At 39.7% G+C, this 13,352-nt stretch overlaps 1 protein-coding gene across 2 annotated transcripts in view; it reads left to right on the top strand.

Annotated features, from left to right (window-relative positions):
• The window catches only part of NFKB1 (nuclear factor kappa B subunit 1), a 120,277-nt gene that overhangs the window by 85,811 nt on the left and 21,114 nt on the right, over nucleotides 1–13,352 (top strand). For both annotated transcript variants that reach the window (XM_043571656.1, XM_043571648.1), the window contains exons 11-15: nucleotides 734–872; nucleotides 8,115–8,258; nucleotides 9,589–9,678; nucleotides 11,421–11,606; nucleotides 12,724–12,865. In XM_043571656.1, the coding sequence (XP_043427591.1) occupies nucleotides 734–872; nucleotides 8,115–8,258; nucleotides 9,589–9,678; nucleotides 11,421–11,606; nucleotides 12,724–12,865 (701 nt within the window). The remainder of the gene's footprint in view (nucleotides 1–733; nucleotides 873–8,114; nucleotides 8,259–9,588; nucleotides 9,679–11,420; nucleotides 11,607–12,723; nucleotides 12,866–13,352) is intronic.

Raw genomic sequence — 13,352 nt, 5'->3', positions numbered from 1 at the left:
CCTCTATCCCTAGAGCATTGGCCATCCTCCCTTCAAAATACACGGACCCTGTTAGGATGTCTCTGCAGGATTTAGCTTCCTCTTCTCATCAGCCAACCTGTGGGCTCATTGTAGTAGCACATTCTTCACTCTCTCTTTCGACAACCAGTCTTTCTGATGTTGCCTTGTAAATAATTTTGGAGCACTTTAAGGCTGATTTAGAAGAGAAGAAGGAGGTGTATGCAATGCATTTTACTCATATGATTATTTTCAACTGGAAGACATTTAAAATATTAGACAAATAAAAATAAAGATTTGCAAAATATTAGCATAGTCTCATTTTAAATTTTTTTTAACGTTTTATTTTATTTTTGAGACAGAGAGAGACAGAGCATGAATGGGGGAGGGGCAGAGAGAGAGGGAGACACAGAATCGGAAACAGGCTCCAGGCTCTGAGCCATCAGCCCAGAGCCCGACGCGGGGCTCGAACTCACAGACCGTGAGATCGTGACCTGGGCTGAAGTTGGACGCCTAACCGACTAAGCCACCCAGGCCCCCCTAGCATAGTCTCTTTTTAATTCACAGTGGCAATTTAGTCACAATGTATGGGTATAGAATTCTGAGTTTGTAACTTTCTCTAGGATGCTGTATTTTTTAGTTTAATTAAACATAATTATTAATACGTTTAATGAGTAGCATTCTGGAAAAACAAAATGTAGGCCTACCCTAATGTTTGGGTCTTTGTATCCTGCAGTTTGCCATCGTCTTCAAAACGCCAAAATATAAAGATGTCAACATCACAAAACCGGCTTCCGTGTTTGTCCAACTTCGGAGGAAATCTGATTTGGAAACTAGCGAACCCAAACCTTTTCTCTACTACCCTGAAATCAAAGGTAATTGGGTTACTTACATTCTTGTGACTGTTCCCATAAAAGGACAAAGCTGATTAGAAGAGATTAGTTGTTCACTTCCTTTGAATGGCTTCCTAAGAACTTGCCCCTGGGCCCATGGTACTTATTTTTAGAGAAGAGAGAAGTAATATACTATTTTGGGGTCATGGAATTGAGTCCAGCCTTTCAAAATAATCTTATTTTTACCAAGCTTATATGAGATTTAGACAGTTGAGAATTTGTCTTTGAATCTGAGAATCTGTCATTTATTGAGGATCTCGGGGTTTGGGCAGTTGAGATGGACCTTATGATAAGGCTTGCTGTTCAGGAGATTCAGCCCCTCCATCATCTGGCCTCAGACGATAAAACAGGATACTCAGCCACCATGCAGTGCAGAACCATAAAAATGAATAAAGCACCATTCTTTTCCTCACAAAAGATACCCTGAGAAGGGGAGATAGTCTCCTTACATATTTATAATGTGATTTATGATTTTGATAAGCTCCAAAAGGGAAGTATCTACAAACACCTATGAGAATGCCAAAGAGAGAGGACCCTTAATTCTATAGAAGCCACCAAGAAGTAGGCTTCTTCAAGGTCCTTCAACCTGGGGGTGTATTTCAATAGTTAGGTGAGAAACAAGGAAGGAAAGTGTTTCCTAGGCTTGGAAACTTGAGGAGCTGAACAATTAATGTTAGTTCAGAGAGAAGTGAGCCTTTTGGGCATGGAGATGGACCACTGAAGACCAAGACAGGTAAGGAAGGCCAAGGCCAGGCTCAGAAGTGCTGTGATTGGCAGCTGAAGAATTCTGATTGATCTGGATAACGGAATTACCAGGCCTATTTGGGTTTGGAATGATGGCTCTGACTTCCTTATATGGACACTGAGGGAACTGTCTGAGCAGCAGATGAAGAGTCTGAAGAGTAATGCAAGAATCCAAGTGAGAAGTGGGGAGGTTCCTAAAGGTATTAGTGTAAGGAATGCAAGGAGACAGTGGCGTTAAGCCCCAGATGCTGGTTGAGGTAGGAGGTGAAGGAGAAATTCAGGAGTCATAGATGGTTCTAGGAATCCCAGCCTAGGAAGGTTGTTATGTGGTTGAGTTGGTGAAAGAATACAGGGAGCAAAAGTACATTTGAGTGGACAGAGAGGGAGCTCAGTTTAAAACATGTTGCATTTTTGGTTCCTCTGGCAAATTCCTAATAAGCCAATCAAAAGGCAGGACTGGAACTCAACAGGGCAGGGTGGGAAATTCAGCATTGAGTGTATTTAATAGGCCCCTAAATGGGAAAATTGCTCAAAGATGTTTCTTAACCTGGAGTCCACTGACCCCAGGAGGTCCAAGGATAGAAATGGATTTTAATATAATCAGCTTTTTTTGTAATTTTACATATTGATAGGTACGATTCTAAGAAAAGATCTGTAACACTTCACAAGACTGAAAAAGGGGTTATGGCACAAACAAAATCAGAAACCCCTGGATTAGAGGGAAGTGAGACCATAGTGGGAGGTCAATGAAATGATTGTCACAGAGCACCCAGGTCCTGGCTGATGTCTGAAGCCACAAAGGTGCTGCAGTGATGATCCACATGAGTGTTGGATCCTGTGGTAGCAACATGTGTTGTGTGATCCTTGAAGAGGGCTTCTTTGCTTGTAACTCATGTTGTGGTGGGAGCATTTAGAAGATGATTCCATGAGTTCTTGTTTCTTTTCAGAGATCGTGACCTGTTTACTGATGGTCCCGATTCACAGCATTCCATTACTGTGGTGTGAAAACATTATCAACAAAAGAGCCTTTTTTCCCCCCAGTCCATATAAGATTTCATGCAAAATCCCAGTGCATACACCTGACAGGCTCTGGTTAAAGTGGAAGTGGAGAGGGTTGCCTGGGTGGCTCGGTTGGTTGAGCATCTGACTCTCGATTTCAGTTCAGGTCATGGTCTCACAGTTCATAAGTCCAAGCCCCATGTCAGGGTTTGCGCTGGCAGCTTGGAGGCTGCTTGGGATTCTCTCTCTCCCTCTGTCTCTGCCCCTTCTCCACTTACTGTCTCTCTCTTACTCTCTTTCTCTCTCAAAATAAAAAAAAAGCATTAACAAAATTAAATAAATAAATAAATAAATAAATAACTACAGTGGAGGCGGGGAGCCAGCCCACCTGCCCTCACTTCCCCACCCAGCGACAACCTGAGGTCTTCCAAATGCTTCAGTCTGCATCAAGATGAAAATCACTGCTTTTGATTAAACACACTTTTTTAAATAGACACAGGAGAGAAATTTTTGGACTTTCTGAGGGAAAAAATTAATTTATTCTCCTAAAATATGTCTTAACATAATGTCCATTTTTTTCAACACAGAGAATTATGTTTAAAAAGGATACCCAGATTACCTACACATGTATGCATCGAGAAACATCCAAAGCTGAGCTTGGTTTCTAGGCTGCCAGTCTACCTTTTCCAGTGGTATTTGTCCATCAAAAGAGTGAGATACAGCAAGGGCATATTCAGGTGTTCATTCATAATAGGATCTGTCAGATGCTCAGGTTAGAGAATGGGGTCTCCTGAAAGTTCAAATTCCTACCTGTATGCTTCAAGCACTTCCAGGCTGTCATTGACTAAAAGCTCCATGTAATACAAACAAGTAAGAAGAATCATCTGGAAAAATAAGAGTTAGAAGTTGAGCTCCACAGAAAGAATGGCCACCATCTATTGTGACATATATTTATACGTTGTGAGATTGGAACTGTTTTATTGAAGGTAACAAATTATCAGTAAAACTTGGTCAGTAAAACTTTCTGGATTGTAAATCCCAAAATGAAATCATCACAAGGAGAAATAATCACACCAGACATATAACCAGAAAAGTAGTGGGCCGGGGAGCCTGGGTGACTCAGTCAGTTTAATATCCAACTCTTGATTTCAGCTCAGGTCATGATCTCACAGTTCATGAGTTCAAGCCCCACATCAGGCTCTGTGCTAACAGCGTGGAGCCTGCTTGGGACTCTCTCTCTCTCTCCCCCTCTCTCTCTGCCCCTCCCCTGCTCTCTCTCTCACTCTCTCAAAAATAAATATTTTTTTAAAAAGAGAGAGAGAAGTAACAGGCCATTTAATATAAGAGTAAGTGGGGGCACCTGGGTCGCTCAGTTGGTTGAGAGACCAACTTCGGCTCAGGTCATGATCTCATAGTTTGTGAGTTCAAGCCCCGCGTTGGGCTCTGTGCTGACAGCTCAGAGCCTGGAGCCTGCTTCTGATTCTGTTTCTCCCTCTCTTTCTGCTCCTCCCTCACTCATGCTGTGTATCTCTCTGTCTCAGAAATAAATAAACATTAAAAAAATTTGTTTAAAAATAATATAAGAGTAAGTGTATGAAAATGAATTAAAACTATACAACCCAGGGAATCTTTGTGTACATTTCTCAGAGGTCATTGAACACACCTTCCACTGCCCCAGCCCCTGCAGTCATTCCCTGTGTCAATTTTGTGTAGTTCATTATTTTTATCAGTAAGCAAAATTGTCCTATCAATGAATTTAGGTATCTATTGTCTTCTTCTACCCTCCAATAGGAAGAATATTATTTAGTTCATAGATTGGGTCTTTCATGTTCATTAGTACATTTCCAACATCTAGAACATTATATGTCATATATTTTATTTTGTTTTAAGTAGTCTCAATGCCCATGTAGGGCTTGAACTCACGACTCTGAGATCAAGAGCTGCATGCACTGCCAACCGAACCAGCCGGGCGTCCCTTAGTAGATGTCATATAGGAGATGCTGAGATATATCTGAGAGCTGGCTTTTTTTTTTAGTTTTAATTTTAATTCCAGTTAGTTAATACACAGTGCTATATTAGCTTTAGGTGTACAACATAGTGATTCAGTAATTTTATACATTACTCAGTGCTTGTCATGGTAAGTATACTTTTGATCCCCTTTACCAGTTTCACCCATCCCCCACCAGTCTCCTGGTAACCACCAGTTTGTTCTTTATATTTAAGGGTCTGGTTTTTTGTTTGTCTCTTTTTTCTTTGTTCATTTGTTTTGTTTCTTAAATTCCACAAATGAGTGAAATCATACGGTATTTGTCTTTCCCTGACTGACTTGTTTTGCTTAGCATAATACTCTGTAGCTCCATCCATGTCATTGTAAATAGCAAGATCTTATTTTTTTTATGCCACACACACACACACATACACACACACACACACATATATATATATATGATATATATATCACATTTTCTTTATCCACTCATCAATTGATACACTCTTGAGCTGCTTCCATATCTTGGCTCTTATAATATGGGAGCTGACTTATTGACTGACCAACCAAGTTGCCATCCTTATCCCAAAGGCTGTTAATTTGTTGGGTGCCATCAAGGAGGACATCAGACAAAGAGATATAACATATTCCTTTCACTGTACAGAACCATCTATTCCAGAACTTGACATCTGATATAGTTATTGACCTAGTACCTCATGAAAATGTCATGGACATGGTTGGGCTTAGGGAAGACAAGTTAAATAATCGAGAGAGGGACAATTGGCAAAGGAAGAAGATAGTTGAGGAACTGCTATATGAACGGCAAAAAAAAGACCATGTGATTTTTCAGTCTGAAAAGGTGGAGAATCAGAAGAAACGGAATCATAATCTTTAAATTATGAAAGGAATGCTTAGGATAGACGCAGACATCTTTTACTAGCACACTAGAACCCAAAAAAACGCGAATGAGGTACTTTTGAAGGCATACACATATCAAAACGAGGTGGATACTAAAAGTTTATCTACATTTGTGAACTAGACTCTTATCTGCAATCACCAATTATTAAAGGAAGCAAAGACATTTTGGAGTGTTTCCCAAAGAATGGCAGTCTAATAGAATGGAAAGCTCACTGGCTTTGAATCTCATCTTCACTCTGCCCTGACCTCTGACAAGTCCCTTAATCATCCTAGCTTTTGTTTCCTCTTCTGTAAAAGGAGGGACCACTTAGGTCCCTTCTAGAATAGGTTGATGTTTCATAGTACAACCCATGCTGCCACTGTCAAAGGCAGACCACAGGGATACATGAATGTGATGAGACTATCTCCATGTTCGGTTCTGGGGAAATTCAGGCTGGTTCTTTTATTTAAAAACTTGTCATAATGAAATATTCTGTATCAGTTTCTTGTTGTTGAAATCTTAATGGATGTATAATAGTTAGTATTTTTAAAGTGACTGAAAAATTACCATTTTACAGTAAAATAAAACCATTGAACATCTCTGTTTTATAAAACAGAAAAAGTACATAGCGAGTACCAAATGATCTCTTTGGTAGAACACGTCAGCAGATAACATGTACTCCTGAAGATGAATAAATTGTCTGCTTCCCTCTTGTGTTTCATATTTCTAATGAACTAATATTCTATGTGAGATCCCCAGTTTATAGGATGAGTAATAAGTATGACTATTAGTTGGTTATAGTACAACTGATGGAAAATTTTTATAAATCTGTTCAAAACCTTTGAAAAGGAAATTTGTAAAGTTTCTCTACTTTGAGGCCAACGCTTTCTAGTAGAAGCACATTCTCTTCAAAGTTGACCCACATTGGCTTTCTTCCTAACAGGTCTGGACATGATCCATTTTTAAAGGATTATTTTAAGGGTACTTTGCTATCCTACTTTTCCATGTTTCAGTCTTCCAGCTGTGCTCAGGTGACTGCAATAATCAGTAAAAGCATTCTTTCAAGCCCTGAGATGGCCGAAATAACCACAAAATTAGAAATAAGTAGAGATCTTTCTGGACATAAGCAATGGCCAAAACTAACATTGAAGAAATAGGAAATAGGACAATTGTTAAGTATCAGGCTGCTGATTGGAAAAAAAAAAAAAAAAGAATACCACATTGCCTGTTTATTTAAACAGAAATTTTACATCACCCTTTCAGTCCAAAAGAGAGAAGGGGAAAAAAAAATACATGATAGGAAAATGAGAGAAGAGAAAGGGAAACAGAAAGAAGAAACAAGAGCTCAATAATGGACCACAATGGCAGTGGGCTGGGGAGAACAGATAGTGAGAAGCAAAATAAAAACTACAACGACACGAGGAATGAGGAATGATAGTGTAAATGGCATCTAGACCTGGACAGCCAAAAATCTCGGAGGGCATCACTGTGTTTTAAGTCAAGTCTTTAGACTTTCGGCCTCCTGTATCTCCTCAGTCACCAATGACTACCAATCCCTCTTTCATTGCATTCCTGGGGTCTACCCATTTGTATTATCACGGTGACCACTAAGGAACAGCCCCATTCCCTTCCGTTTGCACTGTCTCTGCCTCTCACTTTGACTCTTTGTTTTGTCCTACACACCAGTGGCAGATGAATCTTCTTAAACTAGCACGCTGTACACATCATCCCCCAGTTCAGAAACATCCGGTGGCTCTCCTGCTTGTAAACCCCTTGGGTTCACAATCCAGGAGCCCGACAGTGTGGTTCCAGTCAGCCCCACTTCTCAAGACTTTCTTATGCTAAACTCTCACTTCAGCTAGACTGATCCATAAGCACACAGTGGGCATTCTCTCCTTCATTATTTTGCCTCTACATCCCATTTCCAGCTCATCCTCCCATTGCCCTCTCCTGATATAAAGTGGATTCTGGAAAGCTTTTCCTGAATTTTCCAGCCCATAGGTACTTCCTGGAAGTTCTCCTTTGACCCCCTGGAACACTGCTTTGCAACCATAAATTTAACATAGAGAGCTTTATTATGCTATCTCTCCCAACTCTTTCCTCCACAACCTTTCAATTGTATTGGAGGGTTCTTGACAGCAAAGACCTTGTTCATTCTTCTCTTTCTCCTTAGCACTTAGCTCACAGTAGATGCATTACAAATGTTAGTTGGTTGGTAATAGTGGTTTGTATGACTAAATGAAAATGCTCAATATTGTTTTTCTTCTCCGGTATCTCTAGTATCTTAATAATTGATGGGAAGTCTAGTCTTTCGCTAATTTGAATGACACTGGGGACTTCAGAAACTGTTGTTTCTTAACTGTAGAGAGGATTTGGGTGTGTACTGTTCTGTGGTCTCTCTGAGGCTGGTTCTCCGTCTTCATAGCCATTGGAATAAATATAATGCTTCTTGAAATTTGGCATCTCTTCCTCCTTGGGTGATTTCTGTTTCCCTTTAAGATGTTTAAAAATACCATCAGAATCAATATTCTTTCTGTGGCTAGTTGTGGAATTGAATCAGTCTTTTCTCCTTTGGTTTCTCTTCCTTTAACTACAGATAAAGAGGAAGTGCAGAGGAAACGGCAGAAGCTCATGCCTAATTTCTCTGATAGTTTCGGCGGCGGTAGTGGTGCTGGAGCTGGAGGTGGAGGCATGTTTGGCAGTGGCGGTGGAGGAGGGGGTGCCGGAGGTACGGGTCCAGGTACGAATTGAGTCTCCTCTTTCTAAAGCTTTTCCCGTTGGAGAAGCTAGAATTGTCTTTCCCTAGACTTCCCAGATGGTCTGTGGGTTGAGTGGCTGTGACGTTACTGAGTGTGACATAGGAAATTAATTAAAATTTTAATAAGTGTATTTTTTCAAAGAAATGCATGTTCATTTGGCAATATGTAGATAATACCAAAAACTCTAAGAAGAAAAACAGTCACTCAAGTTCAGTTATATGAAGAACGTGTTTATTCACGTTTTGGTATATTTTCTTCCTTTCTTCCTCCTTCCCTCCCTTCCTTCCTTCTTTGCTTCTATACTTGTCTTGGTTTTCTTTGGCAACATTAAAAAGATTTCATGTTATATATACTAGCATTGTAGAATATCTGAAGACACATAAAATCCTGCCATCGAAGGTTAACTTCTTCTAATTTTATTCTGTGCAAACGTCACAGTAGATATTTTTTGCATTTTCATGAGTACAGCTACAATCCTCATAATGCATTGTATTTAATCTATTTACCTACGTTAGTTATTTATTATCATAAATGATTGTGTATATGGAGTCATATATGCTACTTTTCCCTAATGGGTTAACATAAGCATTTCCTCCGTGGTAATATAAATATTATGTAAGCATAATTTCTTAAGGATCATTTTAATGACTCATATTTCACCAAGTGAATATTCCATAGTATTACTTACTTGAATGCGTTTCCTGTTTTTTATTGTTTTTACTGATCTCCTTTGTCCACGTTGTTTTTCTTTTATTCCAGACTGTTTTTGTAAATTAGATTCTTTGAAGTAAAATTACAATGTCAGAGAGTATGACCTCTAATTTTACGTACGACTTTTTATGCTTCCACCAAAAATGCATGAGCATGCACAGTGTGGTCATGTTTCCTTGAGGACTCGGTAGTTTGTATTTTGTTTGGTTCAGTTTTTCCTGCCAGACATTATTTCAAGGCCCTCTGTGTCAGCAAGTCTGAGTTTGGGTGGTGAGCACTCCCACACAACAGTGGGAGACTTTCTCCAGCGTGAACTCCTCCATGCTGCCCCAGGCCTGGGCATTGTCTGAGTTGCCAAAATGTAAACTTGGTCCAAGTGGAATTCTGATCATCCATGATCCCCACAACGTGTCTTACTAACCTACAATGGCAGCACCATGTCGGGCACTCTGCCCTCCCACACCAAAGCCTGTGCTCACCTGAGGGAAGGACACTAAACTTTGCTGACTCTTCATAAAACACATACACACACACACACACACACACACACACACACACACAACCATCATGAGGTTTCATTTGTTTTGCTTGCCATTTCAGGGTATGGCTTCCCCCACTATGGATTCCCTACATACGGTGGAATTACCTTCCATCCTGGAACCACTAAATCTAATGCCGGGATGAAACATGGTAAGTAATACAGTTTTTTTCCAATAGTGAAAAAAGAATAAAAAATTAAAAGTTTTATATTATTACTCATCACATTGTCATCTTGAAAAAATTTGATAAATGCAGGTAAACTGAGAAGATACTTTTGCATAAAACAATGTTATTTCCTGTGGCAAATATAAATTCTATTCCCAATCTTATGTTTCTACTTATATATTTACTTCTTAAGTGACATGAACAAGGGGAAGAAAAGAGCATTAAAAAGGGACATATGGAGACACTTGACTAAAAAAGTCACCAAACTTAACTGTCCTCTCCTGTTTTCTTCTCAAATGCTACACTTTTGAAGACATTTTGAGTTTTATAGGGATGGCCTTTCCCCTCAAATGCATCCCTTCATGTGCAGTTGTCACATGCTGTGTTCGTAGCTTGTATTACATGTCCATTCTAGTGTACCCATTGAAGCAATAATACAATAAAGTCTTCCCATGTATTGAATGCCTGTTTGATGTCAGGTGCTATTACTACATGTTTTAACTGTCATCCTCATGATTGCTCTAAGGAAAATAGTAATGCCTCCATTTTATGGACAGAGGACACCAACGTTCAGAAAGGTTCATTCACTCACTGAAGACACATATCTGTTATTGGCAGAACCTGGATTTGAACCAGCTCTGCTCACAAAACATAGGTGCTTACATAGTACCTCCCAGATAATATGGTCAGACTGGAAAGAGCACAGAAATGGCTTACCAAGTAACTCCCACACTACAGAATGTGACTTGATATTATGTCTTAATAACTTGCTTGGTTAATTAGCATTAGGAAAAAAATAATTCCTGTTTGTTTGGGGTGTTTTGAGAGAGAGAGAGAGAGAGAGAGAAAGAGAGAGAGAGAGGCTCTAGGCTCAGTGAGGAGCCCCACATGGGGCTCGATCTTTCAACCATGAGATCATGACCTGAGCTGAAATCAAGAGTTGGGTGTTTAACTGACTGAGTTACCCAGGCACCCCATAACTCCTGTTTCTTTTTTATTGTTATTATATGTTATTTAAAAAAATTTTTTTTAACATTTATTTATTTTTGAGAGACAGAGCATGAGTGGGGGAGGGGCAGAGAGAGGGAGACAGAGAATCTGAAGCAGGCTCCAGGCTCTGAGCTCTCAGTGCAGAACCTAATGCAGGGCTCGAACTCACAAACTGTGTGATCATGACCTGAGCTGAAGTTGGAAGCTTAACTGACTGAGCCACCCACGCACCCCATAACTCCTCTGTTTCTATTTAAACTTTAAAAATTCCACTTCCCTACAATTCACAGAAGAGCTTTATTTCATTTTTCTCCTTTACAAATAAACAGAATGAAATGTAAGTTTTTAAAAGTGTATATGAAATTTTTTTTAAGATCTTGAAAGTTCTTATCACAAAAAAATTGTAACTATGTGCGCTGACTAATGGTAACTCGACTTACTGTGGTGATCATTTGACAATATATACAAATATCAAATCATTATATTGTACACCTGAAACTAATGGAATATGTCACATATAACTCCGTAAAAATGTGTCTTTTAGACGTGAGAGTTTAAAATAGCTCCAAAACAGGTTACCTATGATATGAGTGTTTTAAAAGGAATTTCAAATTACTGTTTTTCTTTTCCCTTTGCAGTAAACTTGCCTATCTTTTATCTGACCTTCGCTGAAACAGGGAATTATCACTTAATGGAATTTAGTGAGAAAAAATCTGATGTTTCTGCTTTTATCTTAGGAACCATAGACTCCCCATCTAAAAATGACCCTGAGGGTTGCAGCAAGAGTGTGGACAGAGACGCAGTGAACCTCTCTGGGAAAGTAACTGAACCCACAGAACAAGATAAGGAGTCTGGCACTGGCGAAGATGAAGTTACCCTGACGTATACAGTAGGAGTAAAGGAAGAGAATTCTAGGTTTCAGGGTAAGTGAGTACACATGTGATTGCATTGTATTGACTGGTGAGGGGATAGGTTGGTTCCAGGTATAGAAGCTATTGTCAGAAGACCGGTTTATTTTCTGTTAATCTAAAAATGATATATCAATATCTTGTTTGGTGTGCTCTTCAGAGTCCTGTATGCCTCTTGAAAAGCATGTGTCAGAGCATTTAATTCACACTGAAATTTCCATTTTCCCTGTGTTATCTCTGAATAAAGTACCAGAATATGCATATGCATTCTCCAGTCATAATTATGCAGTTTTAGGATATCGTGGGAGATAATCTGATTCATTTCCACCACAGATAATAGAGAAGTTCCCATAACTTCAATAGTCTTCTTCCTCTAGACCGTAGTTGGACCATCACACTGAAGTAGAACTTTGCCTGAAAATGAGAACTTTTCCTTTTAGCTTGATTCCCTCTTTGAACAATTAGGATTAAGGGGGACAGTGCACTTTGCACGTAATTTGAACCAGTACTCAGTAGAGAAAAGAGAAGGGAAAGAGAGCAAATATTTCAGCTTAGTGGCCTCTTATGGTCTCTCTATCACATATTCTTTTTTTTTTTAGTACCACTTTAAAAACATACAAAGCATGGTTAGGTAGGGGACCGTATAAAAACAGGCCACATACTGGTTTTGACCCTCAGGTCCAAATTTGCCTTTTCCTGACCTTGAAGCAAACTTCACAAGAACACGGATGGCTTAGGGAAAGTCTGTCTGTGGCAGAGACTGTGGTTTTTGACACTTTGCCTAACGAGACAGTGGTTTAAGACTATTGATTATTTACAGTATAGTCAAGCCAATCAACATTATTTGGAGACTGATTGTTCCCCCTGAAATAACAGACCTATCTAAGCTTCTTTCCCCTAACAAACCACAGACAGAGTTTTCAGATCAGCCTCTGTATTTGTCAGTAAGCCAACGTGCAATTGTGCTTTTGCTAACGAACGCAACCCAGGAGCACCGAAAGGAGCAGATGCAACTAAAACGATGTGTGTCGAGGTATCAGAACACTGGTGTTGATGGTTTTGGCCCCAGGCATGCCATACCCGTAGAGCAAGTATAGGAAACTCCACTGTGATTGTGCTCATTGCCTTGCAGATAACCTCTTCCTAGAGAAGGCTATGCAGCTGGCCAAGCGGCATGCCAATGCCCTTTTTGACTACGCAGTGACAGGAGATGTGAAGATGCTGCTGGCTGTTCAGCGCCATCTCACTGCAGTGCAGGATGAGAATGGGGACAGGTAAGTCAGGACTTTTGCAAACAAAGGTTGTTTTAGGGTAAGGAAGTGAGAAAATCATCGTATGCATACTGGCTAGGGATAAAAAGAATTGTTTAAAGATATTGGGTCCTGTAACTGGAAGACTGTCACGGACAGTCCTGTGTCAGTGAGGTTGAATCCATAATTTGCTTCTCCGGTCCTGTGGTTCCCACCTGTTGGACGTTAAAACATTTAAGCCCTCATCTAAGAGTACATCAGGCTGGGCAAGAAGGATAAGATATGTGCGGGGAATGGTACGTTTTCAAAAACCTTGTTTTATTTATTGGGATAACATTTGGAATAAAATTTAACAAACACGTATTTATTTATTGGGTTAATAACATCTGCTTTATTTACCAAAATGAGATGACAATAAATGTGGTCCAACCAAATTCCTAAAGCACTGGTTACCCCGGCTGCACAGTTCTCCTGGTAGTAGTCTCAAGAAAAAGCCCAGTAAAGACAGCAC

This window comes from Prionailurus bengalensis, chromosome B1 (assembly GCF_016509475.1).
Source record: "Prionailurus bengalensis isolate Pbe53 chromosome B1, Fcat_Pben_1.1_paternal_pri, whole genome shotgun sequence".
Classification (NCBI taxonomy): domain Eukaryota; kingdom Metazoa; phylum Chordata; class Mammalia; order Carnivora; family Felidae; genus Prionailurus; species Prionailurus bengalensis.
The sequence above is the reverse complement of the archived record's forward strand: the minus strand, read 5'-3'. Positions and strand labels throughout refer to the sequence as shown.